General features: G+C 45.3%; 1 protein-coding gene across 1 annotated transcript in view; it reads left to right on the top strand.

The window, feature by feature from the left end:
- The window catches only part of nkd1 (NKD inhibitor of WNT signaling pathway 1), a 55,649-nt gene that overhangs the window by 39,767 nt on the left and 2,267 nt on the right, over positions 1 to 13,615 (top strand). The window contains exons 4-9 of the mRNA XM_079497194.1: positions 536 to 596; positions 7,646 to 7,749; positions 8,109 to 8,204; positions 9,676 to 9,823; positions 11,850 to 11,931; positions 13,438 to 13,574. Of these exons, the coding sequence (XP_079353320.1) occupies positions 536 to 596; positions 7,646 to 7,749; positions 8,109 to 8,204; positions 9,676 to 9,823; positions 11,850 to 11,931; positions 13,438 to 13,574 (628 nt within the window). The remainder of the gene's footprint in view (positions 1 to 535; positions 597 to 7,645; positions 7,750 to 8,108; positions 8,205 to 9,675; positions 9,824 to 11,849; positions 11,932 to 13,437; positions 13,575 to 13,615) is intronic.

The following is a 13,615-nucleotide window of genomic DNA, read 5'->3' as shown; positions in this document are numbered from 1 at the left end:
TGAAACTACGAGCGCTGTCCTTGGTGATCATCATCCATCCAAAGTTCGGATGTCATTTATCTCGCATTGCTCCCGACATATAAACGTTTCTGGCGAAAGGTAAACATTGTGAGCTAATGCTAATGATAGCAGACCCTCACAATAACAGTCTGCAGGCTGCTACCGCAGGGAGGAAACTGAAGGGGACGCAGGCTCTGGCACAGCTTAACTACACTTTTGCTACCAGCTATCGGCACAGAAATAATGAATTACCGTCCCGCTAGACTTTCTTTCCATGCACTTCTGTTCAGGCTCAGGGCACACTTGTCAAACTTTCTACATATAGATTTTTTAAAGCTGTTATTTTGGATTGTTTTAGGCACGTCACTGTGTATTTGAAAAGCTTCTGCTGAGCCCTCATGGATTAGGGCTCAGTCAGTACCAAGAGTTTGTTTGTTTTGTATGTGATAGAAATACAGTATTCCTCCCAGACCTCCAGTCACTGTATTGGGGTATAACACACCCACTGACGTGTGTCTCCTCTGTGTCTCTACAGGACTCCTTGGACGCAGCGTGTAGCGCTGAGGGGATCACCAATGAACACTACCGATTAGAAGGTAGGCTCTCTCTCTATCCCCAGTCATGCCGCATTGTGCGAGAGAAACTGAGTTTTACTGAGGTTAAGTTCTGAGGTTAAGGCTAAGTCACCATTATGCCGATTTTGACCAAATAGAGTCTGAATCTGGCGATGTCATTTCCGGTTCTACGGATCACAACATCCGCTAGTTTTCTTCACTGTGTTACACAGTCAGATGTCCGGGATGCTAAACTGATCGTTTATTTTAATAACTAAGTCAAATGAAGCTCTAATCAAGCCCCAAATATTGCATTTTATGCAGCGATGCACATAAAGACAGCGCACATCTACCTAAAACCGGCCGAAATCCAATCCAAAAAACACTCCTTGGGCTACAAGGTTTAGCCTTAGTTTTACTGAGGTTACGTTTAGGAATAAGGTTAGATTGGGCCATAGTTTTACTGAGGTTACGTTTAGGAATAAGGTTAGGTTGGGCCATAGTTTTACTGAGGTTACGTTTAGGAATAAGGTTAAGGCATAGTTATACTGAGGTTATGTTTAGGAATAAGGTTAAGGTTAAGGCATAGTTTTACTGAGGTTATGTTTAGGAATAAGGTTATGGTTAAGGCATAGTTTTACTGAGGTCACGTTTAGGAATAAGGTTAGGTTGGGCCATAGTTTTACTGAGGTCACGTTTAGGAATAAGGTTAGGTTGGGCCATAGTTTTACTGAGGTCAAGTTTAGGAATAAGGTTAGGTTGGGCCATAGTTTTACTGAGGTCATGTTTAGGAATAAGGTTAAGGTTAAGGCATAGTTTTACTGAGGTCACGTTTAGGAATACCTATAGCGACCATTCTGAGGTTTTCAGAGTTGACCCGGGGAGAGTTTTATTGGGCCGAGCATTCTTGTATTTGTCGCCATGGCACTACAAAAATGAACCCAAAACCCAGGCTAACTGGCTCCTCCCTTGTTATCTCCTGCGTTTCTATAGGATATCGATGTTATGTTCTCAATCACTTTTCAATCGTTGATTACTCTTTTTATATATTAATTGTTTATATCAACAAATCGGAAATATTCAAATACATATATAATCGATTGGAATTTCAACACCACCCCCTCCCCTCCCCCCACTCAACAAAAAAAAGTCACCCCCCAAAAAACTGCACATCTTTTCTAACCGACTTGATTAGCTCGATTAACTGTTGCACCCACACATCTTGTCTTCTCTCAACTAAATTCCACCAATGCACCGATGAACCCCCCACCCCCCTCCACCTCCTCCTCCTCCCTGCCTCTCCCCTGCCCTCTGTGGGTCTTTGCAAACTGCCTGCATCCCCCATGTTCTCCCTGGTGGGGTGTGATCCTGGATTAAGTGCTCCGGGAGGAGAGGCTCCCCACTCCACCCCCCCACCCGTTTGATCTGGGTTAGAGAGGGAGAGTAGAGGAGAGGAGAGGAGAGGAGAGGAGAGGAGAGGAGAGGAGAGGAGAGGGGAGGGGAGGGGAGGGGAGGGGAGGGGAGGGGAGGGGAGGGGAGGGGAGGAGAGGGGAGGGGAGGGGAGGGGAGGGGAGGGGAGGGGAGGGGAGGGGAGGGGAGGAGAGGAGAGGGGAGGGGAGGGGAGGGGAGGGGAGGGGAGGGGAGGAGGGGAGGGGAGGGGAGGGGAGGGGAGGGGAGGAGAGGAGAGGAGAGGAGAGGAGAGGAGAGGAGAGGAGAGGAGAGGAGAGGAGAGGAGAGGAGACAGGATCAAAGACGTGAGATGCAGACATAAAGGTGACCAGACAGCCTCAGAGATAGATGAGGGTCAGCATTAGCACCGACTACGAGTTCCTTTCATAGCATAGTTTATTATTTATTTTATTTTATTATAGCACTATAGTCTCGGGTAATAGCCAGACATCAATTCCACAATCTACGAATGCTGTTACATAGAGTCTGGAACTAAACCTCACCAAAAGCCCCAAGAAAGACAGCTGTCACCTGTTTGTTGTTACTTACCGTTGACGAAAATATATTTAAAATACTTTGATTTCCCGTTTCTGTTTAGCAGCAAGCCATAATTAGATTTACAGTGGGACACGTTTGAGCGACCACTAAGACGGAATGGATGCGGGGGGGAGTGTAATAGCGTATGACGGGAGAATTTGAAAATGTTCTAGCTTAAGAGACTAAGACATATCGGTCTGCACTCTGCGGTCAGGCTCTAATATTAATAGGGTGTCAGTTTTATTAGACAGTGTGGAACCAGACAGGAAATGTAGCAGAGAGAGAGAGAGAGAGAGAGAGAGAGACATGTCACTCTGTCCACTAAGGCAATGGCATGTCCTGACATGTGGCATGTCCCTTTCAGTTACGTTACAAATGAGTACTAGCTTGTAATCATTAATTTATGATTTACAGTAATTCATTTTTCCAATATAAAAAAATATATACTGTACATGGGGGATAAAAAAGAAAAAAAAAGGGGGAGATCACAACCGCAGAGAACCATTTCTCCAATGCATGGCTTTTGAAGATTATGTCATATTATATCTCTGCTGTCGGGAAGAAACCACCTAACTCCAAAATGTACACATTTTTCAACTGGCTCATCAAAATCGGACTTTTATATATTGTCAATTATTTTCTATTGGTTCAATATTTTCGACAACACACAGATGTAAAGGGTGTTCAATAGCACTGACTTATGCAAAAAATAATAATCAAAAACCTAATGGAGTTAGGTGGTGTCCTCCTGACACCAATGATATGGCAGTCAAGTATATGAAATTTGAAACCTTTATTTATTCTCGAAAAGAGCATTGAGGTTCAGCCTCATTTGCAATGCTGCCGAGATTACACACACAATCGACAATTAGGATATATGCAGAAATAAAACACAAAAACAAATCTACAAGTAAGGCATATATAAAACACAGAAACAGTGAAATAAAGCAACAGAAAGTGAATAAGTTAAAAACAGGTAGGGATATAAATACAGTGGGCACCCCTCACTTCACATGAGTGTGATATTTTAATCTGCTGAGCAATAGACTTAGTGACTTGCCTGTTGAACCCAAAGCCTTGGAACCATTCTTCTGCAGACACACTGCAGTTAATACAGCATCCTTAGGCAAACCCAGAGCCATAGAGTAAGACAGAGTTACGCAAACTCCGTTCACTTCATGGGGCCAGTCCAATGGCGGCTCTTCTACATAGACTTCTATTGGTTCGTCCCTATTTGAAGGCTTCAAATAGAGACAACCGGAAGTTTACGGAATGCATTGGAGTCTATGGGCTCGCGCGAGTACATGAACCACGTGACCGGGCTGTTTTCTTCCCCCTCAATATCGCAATTCTTCTATTAGATGGCACTGGGCAAACCCAGAGCCAAATGCCGTTGTTTGTTGACGTTCACCTGAATGAGCAACACTCTCAGAGCACCGCTCACTGTGATCTATTATGTGACGAATAGCACATGCATTGTGGTTTAGTGGTTTAGATAATCAAAAGAGAGGTGACAGCGAACAAGACAGGAAGACATGGAGAGATGACAAGATGACTGATGAACTTAAAAGGCCCCTCCGCAGGGCCTCAGGAGGCGCTTCCAAAAGAAAGTTTTGTTGGAGACTAAGAACCTTTCAGCACATTCACACAAAACATTTGCAAAGGAGGGAAGAAACAAAATGGATAGAGATGAAGGCATCTTTAGGATGTTTCACTGCAGTGCTTTACGGGTCACTACAAATACACTGTTCATTATGTGATGACGTCATAAACCCTATGTACTGTACATAGTTTTTATTTTTGTTGTTTAGCCCACGATTTTGCAACCCATTTTTTCACCCAGTGTCAATTATCTAATGTAATCCTGGGCACTACACTTCCTCTGCCAACCTGGGGGGGCAGCGGACAGACCTCATGCTTCCTTCTATGCATGAGGAGTCCAAGCTGCTTCTTTTCACCTGACAGGGGGGAATTTCCCCGGCCGGACGTAGCGCATGGAAGGAACACGTTATTCCGACCAGTTCCTTTCCCCTCCATCAGGCGCCCCGGCTGGCCAGGGGGAGGCATGTACTGTACATAGTTGACCGCAGCTGGCTCAGCTCCTTTTTTGAGCGGTGTAAGCCGCACAAGTTACATACATGGCCACTTTGGCCAGGGACCACCTGCAATACCACCGGTTGAAAAGCCATGCTCTACAGGGACCTAGTAGTACCACAGGTCACACAAAGTCAGAGAGAGAAGAATGAGGCAGGCAGGGCACTGCGTCAGGCACCCAGAACTGGTGGGGAGAAAACACACACTGTGGGAGCCAATCCAAATTGCATTTAAATAATTTAATATTTTACTCATTATAGTTGGTTGCAATGGGTTGATTTAGACTAGTTACATTTTTGAGTGGACTATGAACAGCTATGTATGTATGTATGTGTGTGTGTGTGTGTGTGTGTGTGTGTGTGTGTGTGTGTGTGTGTGTGTGTGTGTGTGTGTGTGTGTGTGTGTGTGTGTGTGTGTGTGGACAGGACACACACACACACACACACACACACACACACACACACACACACACACACACACACACACACACAATGGTCCCCAGCAAAATGACTTAATATAGCATCACAAATTCACAATCAGTTTCACCACTTGAACCCTATATACAACGTATGTTTGAAAATAACCAAGCTTGTAGATCTAAAAAAAATCATGTGAAGTGAGGGGCGCTCTTTAATCATACATCATACATCACATTCCGTGCTCAGCCAATCAAATCATTTCTGTGGTACACACAGAGACACACAAAGCTGGGCATAGGACGGGCTAGCACACCTCAAAAAAGTCGAGAAAGTATTCTCGAGCATCTTGCATTGGGGGACCCTGTCACAAAATATTTCCAGTTGGGGGTCCGCAGACAAAGGCATAAAATGTGGGGGTCCTTGACATGAAAATATTTGAGAACCACTGGGTTAAACGACATTAGGAACCTATAAGCCCAAACAATCAAAGTACACACTTTAGAAACAAGCCCCAAAGTCGCTTATAGTAAGCGCACTTGGCAACACTGGTGCCTGGGGAGCAGCTCCAGTTCTAAGGCCATGCGCCTCAGTCGAGGCCACAGTGCTGCATGTCTGTTAGCTGTGGGAGGAAACTGGAGCGTGAACAAGCAGGACAATATGCAATGTCCACACAGGTCGGCCCCGGTCGCCCCTCACTGGGATTTGAACCCTGCTTTCTGTTAGCTAACAGTATGAAACCACCGACTGAGCCACACCTGCTTGAGTCCCCCTGTTATTGTTGTTTATAAAGTGTTGATGATAGAATTGATGTGTATAGTATATATTCAACCGTTATATTGTTACTGGCAGGTGGACAAAATATGAAAAGTTAAAATATGGAGATCAAGGTTTCTGCCAGACAGCGCCAGCACCGGCCACGTGCTGAAGCTGTTGTGTTATACCTCTATGTATGTAGCTGTGTGTGTGCGTGTGCGTGCGTGCGTGCGTGCGTGCGTGCGTGCGTGTCAAAGCTATTGGAACAATGTCAATATCACCCCCCCGCCTGATCTGATACACCGCCAATCCACTGGCAGCCGAGTCTCTCACAAAGACCTGCCTTCATCAGACAGAGATAGAGAGAGAGAGAGAGAGGGAGAGAGAGATAAGGGGCAAGAGATAGAGGGAGAGGGATAGAGGGGGAGAGAGAGAGGGAGAGATGGCAGATTACTGTTTCTCCTGGCATTTTCATTAGTTGTGAGATAAGCATCTCACCAGCATATTGGACCTGCTACAGAGCAACGCACGCACACACGCGCGCGCACACACACACACACACACACACACACACACACACACACACACACACACACACACACACACACACACACACACAGCTGTAAGAAGATCAAAGCGAACACAAAACCAGCAACCACGTTGCTGCTGCCTCCGACATTCATCTGTACAATCTGGTGAAACTGGTCAGAAGCAGAGCTTTGTGTCTGACCTCCTGGTGACCTCCAGTGTCTGGTCAGAACTAGGGTTGTCACCATTACACATTTAAGTTCACAATTTATTCTCACACAAATAATTGCGCCCAACCGCCCAATAATTGCGCCCTAACCGCCCCAAAAAATGTGAGTGCTTCTTCTATCACTGCATTGCCCCTCCCACATACCCCCCCCTACCCCCCCCCCCCCCCCCCCCCCCCCCCTTCCCCCTCCCCCCCGGTACCCGCTGCCTCCTCCCGGGCCGGGGGTGGTCTTTGATGTTGCTTTTTGGATGGGGCAGGAAAAAGAAAGAGTCGCAGGGCGACAACAGTCCTCTCTGGCTCGCACAACAAACACTGTTCACTGAGATCTGACTCTGGCTTAATTAATTAGCGAGTCTGTTTTACAGCCTGCTGGTGTGATCCCCGTCCAAAAGGTTGGAGAATGAATACTTCAAAGTACTGACAGCAGCGGGAGGAGGGGTGTGTGCGTGTGCGCACGTGTGCGTGCGTGCGTGCGTGCGTGCGTGCGTGCGTGCGGGCATGCGTGCGGGCATGCGTGCGGGCATGTGTGTGTCTCCACAAATATAGGCTATTAAAATGTGAGTAATAGACATTGTGAGATGGTTGTTACATAAAAAACTTTTATTTAGACATTTAGAGTTTTCTCTTTGTTGAAAATAGCAGATCTCCTCAGCAAAGAGATTTGGAAGAGGGAAACGAGTAGCCTATAGAGCCAAAGTATTGAGGGTTTAAGAGGTTAAATGTCTGACTGAAAATACACATCAACACAAACTTGTTTCTATTTGTGCTTCCTTCCGAATTTTGTTTAAACCAGTGGTTCTCAAACTTGCTTGTAGATCAGCTAATTTCAAATAGCCCATAATTGAATTAAATAGTTTACTTTAAATAGAATTAAAGTGGTTGATTTTGATGCTACATTAACTATTATTTGTCGCTTTTTGGGCTTGTTTTCATAGACATGACCGCGTGTTTCTCTCACGAAATCTGGCAAAATCTAAATACTGAAGGCTCTCTCTTTTGTCTGTGTGTGTGTGTGTGTGTGTGTGTGTATGCGTGTGTGCGACTGTGCGTGTGTGCGTGCGTGTGTGCGTGCGTGTGTGTAGTGGCTCTGCCCCCAGAGAAGACGGAAAGCTGCTGTGTGGAGGAGAAACTTCAAGTGGGAGACGGCCAGTCTCCCACGGGACCTCAGAAACAACTTCAGTTTGAAGTGAGTGAGTGAGTGAGTGAGTGAGTGAGTGAGTGAGTGAGTGAGTGAGTGAGTGAGAGCACGTGTCTCTACTCTCTGCCCTTGCCCCAGTTTTATAACTGGAGGAACAAACAGTGACGGGTGGTCTCACACGCACGCACGCACGCACGCACGCACGCACGCACGCACACACACACACACACACACACACACACACACACACACACACACACACACACAATACTGTATGAGCTCGGAAATTATGAAAAGTTGCACACCTAATCACTCATACACACATGCTTGTGATACACATACGTATCACACACGCGCACAGCGCACACACGCACGCACACAGTGAGTGATGAAGTGTGTTGTTCCAGGAGCTGGAATGTGCTGTGTCCGTAGAGGAGGACAACAGACAGGAATGGACCTTCACCCTGTACGACTTTGACAACAACGGCAAAGTCACCAGAGAGGTACACAGTACAATCCTCACCTACTCTCACCATACTGTATGGACACAGAGTACACAGTACAACCCTCACCTACTCTCACCATACTGTATGGACACAGAGTACACAGTACAATCTCTATACTCTCACCATACTGTATGGACACAGAGTACACAGTACAATCTCTATACTCTCACCATACTGTATGGACACAGAGTACACAGTACAATCTCTATACTCTCACCATACTGTATGGACACAGAGTACACAGTACAACCCTCACCTACTCTCACCATACTGTATGGACACAGAGTACACAGTACAATCCTCACCTACTCTCACCATACTGTATGGACACAGAGTACACAGTACAACCCTCACCTACTCTCACCATACTGTATGGACACAGAGTACACAGTACAACCCTCACCTACTCTCACCATACTGTATGGACACAGAGTACACAGTACAACCCTCACCTACTCTCACCATACTGTATGGACACAGAGTACACAGTACAATCCTCACCTACTCTCACCATACTGTATGGACACAGAGTACACAGTACAACCCTCACCTACTCTCACCATACTGTATGGACACAGAGTACACAGTACAATCCTCACCTACTCTCACCATACTGTATGGACACAGAGTACACAGTACAACCCTCAGTGTCAGAGCTGAAGTCCGGGAACTTTCATTTCAAAAATTGAATAGAACATCGTTTAACCAATTCGTATGGTAGTGTTTGGGACAATGTAACTAACACATCTACAGCAGTTGGAGGTGGTCTGCCATTATGGTACCTACTGTATGGTGAGAAATTTAGACCGAGAAAGCATGCACTGCCTTAGTAGCCTGACACTGAATTTTCATTTCGTTTCACTTTATTATTCAGACTGAAAGCCCTCCCCGCGGCAGCAGTTTATGGGATGGGTGTCGTCAAAGCGACAGTCTTCGGTTATTGGTTCATACCAACCAATCAGAATAGTAGGAAAGCAGATGACGTTGTTGTCAATCATGTGGCTATGGCTAACCCGTTTGCTAACCAAACAAACACAGCCAACGAGCGCTACTAGTATGTAAACAAAAGCATACGTCGATTTAATAGCCAGATTGATACAGTCGTGAGTTACCGCAGTGGGGGCAGCCATGTTTATTGTCTGACGCTGTTGAGTGACGGGGCTGATGGCCAATCAGCTTAGGGGAGAGACTCCAGACCTGAATCGCCAGAACATAATTATTTTCTTAATGGGCGTGGCTAGCGATTCAGGGCTGATCCAGACTACTGCCTTGAATCGCTTTAGACTACTGTCTTGTGTCTTGTACGGACAATGGACCTCCTCTATGGAGAGCTCGCTTCGGGGGAAGAGGCCGTCCACAGCTGAGATAGAAAGTCGTTTTGCAAGCAAGTGGAATCATCCTAATAATGAAGCATATACAAAACTAAAATCATAAATCCTCTCCTCCTCTCCCCTCCGCTGTCCTCTAGGACATCACCAGCCTCCTCCACACCATCTACGAGGTGGTGGACGCCTCGGTCAACCACTCTCCCAGCAGCAGCAAGACGCTGCGGGTCAAACTGTCGATGGCTCCAGACTCCAGCCAGCGGTGGAGAAGCTGCACGCAGGCCACAGCAGGTACACCAGGAAGGGGTCAAAGGGGTCGTTGGACATTATGTATGTATATATATATATATATATATATATATATATATATTAGGGCAACGTGATTTTTCATAGTCGACACGATTACCATAAAAATCGGTTAATAGTCGATTATCCAGCGGTGAAATATCATTATTCTTTTTCATACAATCAAGCATTAAAACACTGTGTAGCAGCGAAATGCATGCAGGCTGGCTGTGTAGCTGCCGCTCTGATTGGCCGAAATTCACAACAGCTGTTGTCAAAGTTACAAGTCTACACTGCCTCACTGATGGATGTCTTGTGAGCGTGTAGATCTCCTATTTCCGTTGTAGACCTTTCTACGGAGCAGCATACTTTGTTGTAAGTTGATGTTACGTTACTTGGAATGGAGATTGGAGAGACTGGAGTTACAGCCACGGAGGAGAGGACAGCGTTGGTTGAAAAATTATGGGATGTTATTCATTCAATTCATACAAGCCTGAATGTTACAACCACAGTTCCTTTGGTCTTTATAATGGTTATGATTATAGCTATGGTCCATATAGCTTTAGAAGGAGTTAGGTTATTATTACATGCTAGGCTTGCTAGCTAGCAGGCTACAGTGATCACTTCACTCCGTCGCGACCATTATAACTCTATGATCACGACATAGCTGTTTGTTTTTAATAATGCCGCACGCCTGCACCTTTGTTAAGCATAAATAAAGATGAATAAGAAAAAGAAACATGTAGGGCGTAGGAAAAAATAAGTTGAAACACTTAGATATCGTCTCTGTCGGGTGGAAACCTCATTATGTCCACATACACATATACAGTATGTATATACAGTATAGTGTGTGTGTGTGTGTGTGTGTGTGTGTGTGTGTGTGTGTGTGTGTGTGTGTGTGTGTGTGTGTGTGTGTGTGTGTGTGTGTGTGTGTGTGTGTGTGCTTTTGATGCTTTAGTGTGATGCTGTAGTGTCAGTGTGATCCACGCTTGGCAGTAATTTAAGGAAAAACACAAAAGGTTTGAATATGGAGATACGTACAGCAATGATACTGTAGTAGTAGTGTAGTAGGAGTCAGTCAGTAGGACAGTGGTGCTCAGAGGATGCCCCCCCCCCGCACTAGCACCCTGTGTCACATGCTGTAAGCTGTCACCACACCCCGCAGACGTGCGTTTGTTGTCAACGCAGAAAGTCTGCTGTCACAAACTCTCCCCGTCTCCATGTCTCTGTCTCTCTCTGTCTCTCCTGCACCACAGGGTTCATTTTTTAATGATAGTGAGGAGTAATGGAGAAGAGAAGAGGGGACCCCCTGCCTGCTGCCAGCCAGCCGCTTCAAAAAACTCTGAAACTAAGCCCTAAGAGATGCACAGCATCCTTTTGATAAATTTCTGCCACCTTCTAGGCTGTCACCTACTCCCTCTCCCTCTCTCCCTCCCCTTCCAAGCGCTCCCCAAAGCTCAAACTGTCAGGAAAAATAATATCTTTGACTTTACTTTTCAGATTTTGCTACTTAAACTAGGGAAATATACAGTATATGTATAGTCCCCTCTCTGTTACATCACAGGCATGCACGTCTCTTCTTTTTCTGACTATTTATATCCGTGAAAGCGTTTCAGACAAGAGCCGGCTTTGAAAATATTGCCGGATGCCATTTGTGCTAATTTCAAACCGCATTATATTGGGTGCCATTAATAAACTCTTTATGATGAAGATATACCCCATGCCTTACAGTGCTGTATGTGAGACCTGGAGTTGGAAATAGAATAAATGACGCATTGTTATTTATCCACTCATTTAACTGATCTTCAAAGTAAAAGACAGTGAACAAAGGTTTCTTTCTTCTGCAGGCTTGTGAGACTGCTGTAGAGAGAGAGAGTGTGTGTGTGTGTGTGTGTGTGTGTGTGTGTGTGTGTGCGTGTGTGCGTGCGTGCGTGCGTAAGTGCGTGCGTGCGTGCGTGCGTGCGTTCGCGCATGTGGCTGCTCTTTGATAATGGATTTCTCTCTCTCTCTCTCTCTCTCTCTCTCTCTGCAGAATTATCACACTCCAGACAAAAGGCTGACAAGAGCGTGGAAGACCCCAAAAGTGCTGACAAGAAGTCACGCGCTCTCCTCCGGTACGATCTATAACAGTGATTCTCAACTTATTCTTATATTGATAATATAAGTATATAACATACATTTAACAGAAAGGTTAAGAATAAATAAAGAACAATTTTTTTAACAATAAGAATATGTATCGATACTAGAGGGTACTAGAGCCTGGCCGATGCCAGATTGCAGTTATTTCATTTTTCAAAAGTGTTGAGATAACCGATAGCACAACACGTTGTGAGCTTGGAAGGTGCTTTTATCCAAAGCCACGTCTCATATCAGTCACATAAAGGCATACAGCCTCTCTTTTGGCTGTGCCTGTCCAGCTACACGGGACCTAGTCATGGAGAGAGGGAAGCTTAGAGGTTTACACACGTCCTCTTGTCACAGCCCGCTAAATAAATCTTTTACCACTCATTCCTGAGCTAAGGGCACCAGTAACTCATGCCTTGCTCAACGGTCCTGCAGTAAAATGCCGTTGCGTGAGTGCCGAGCAAGTGGCAATATATACTCGCAGTTTTTTCACACGCTCACATATAAAACGTGGGCCGGGGCGACTCTTCAGTAGCTCACTTCTCTTGCAGTTAAGTTCACCACTGCTTAGGCCATAAGGGCAGCCCTGCTTAACAACTAAACCTCAGGGAGAACTGGAGCCCAACCACTGCTGCCATGTCTGCTTATTATAAGCAATTTTGAGCCTTTTTTCTCTCTCTCTCTCTCTCTCTGTAAAGTCACTTGGAAATATTAGTAGTTGTGGGTTAGGGCTAAGTTCTTTGGGGCTGGTTTCTTAAGTGTAGTGGCTTGTTTTGGGCTTGCTTCATTTGGGGGTCCTTGGCATTTTTCCATGTCAAGGACGCCCAAATGAATATGTATTTGGCCACAGAACCCCATCTGAAAATGTTTTGTGCCAGGGACCCCCATACAAGATTGGTGTATTTGGTGTATTTCTCTTGCCCTCCACTCTAGCCTGACAATTGGATTACTTGAATGTATACAGTGTGTGATATTATTTATTTATTTTGGTGTCAGTGTGTTGGCACAGGACATACAGTGTACTTTAAAGTCTGAATAATCCCGTAAGAAGGCGAAAATAAAATCATTCATTCATGCATTCATTCATTCATTCATTCATTCATACAATATTCCAAAAAATAAGGATTTTATTAAATATAATATATTCACTATTGTCAACAACAGAATGTGGAGGGGTGTTGTCCATTGGGGTTTTTCTTTTTTGACTGCTAGTTTTTTTTTTTTTTTTTTTTTCTTGTCTCTTTCTTTTGTGTAAGTCATGTGTATTTTGTATGCTTTATTGTAAAATCATAAAAAAAACTTTGATGACAAAAAAAACAATATAATATATTAGTCGCGTCTTTAGAGCTCGTTTTCATCGAACCGATTGCTCGTTTCTCTGGCGGAATCTGGCAACACAGCCTCGCTTTACCCAAACACTCTAAGAACTTAAACCTCAGGGAGCAACTGAGCTCCAGCCACTGTCTAATGAGAGGTGCTTGTTTTGTGCCCGCCAGGCGCCACCACAGCGACCACCACACCCAGCCGGGCTGCCAGCAGCAGCAGCGCCACTGCGTGGACGAGAACCTGGAGCGCAGGAACCACTACTTGGACCTGGCAGGCATCGAGAACTATACATCTCGCTTTGGAGCCGGTGAGTGGAGAGTGCTGGGAGAAGTACCGCCCCATTTAAAA

This window comes from Electrona antarctica, assembly GCF_951216825.1.
Source record: "Electrona antarctica genome assembly, chromosome: 3".
NCBI classification, from domain to species: Eukaryota; Metazoa; Chordata; class Actinopteri; order Myctophiformes; family Myctophidae; genus Electrona; species Electrona antarctica.
The sequence above is the reverse complement of the archived record's forward strand: the minus strand, read 5'-3'. Positions and strand labels throughout refer to the sequence as shown.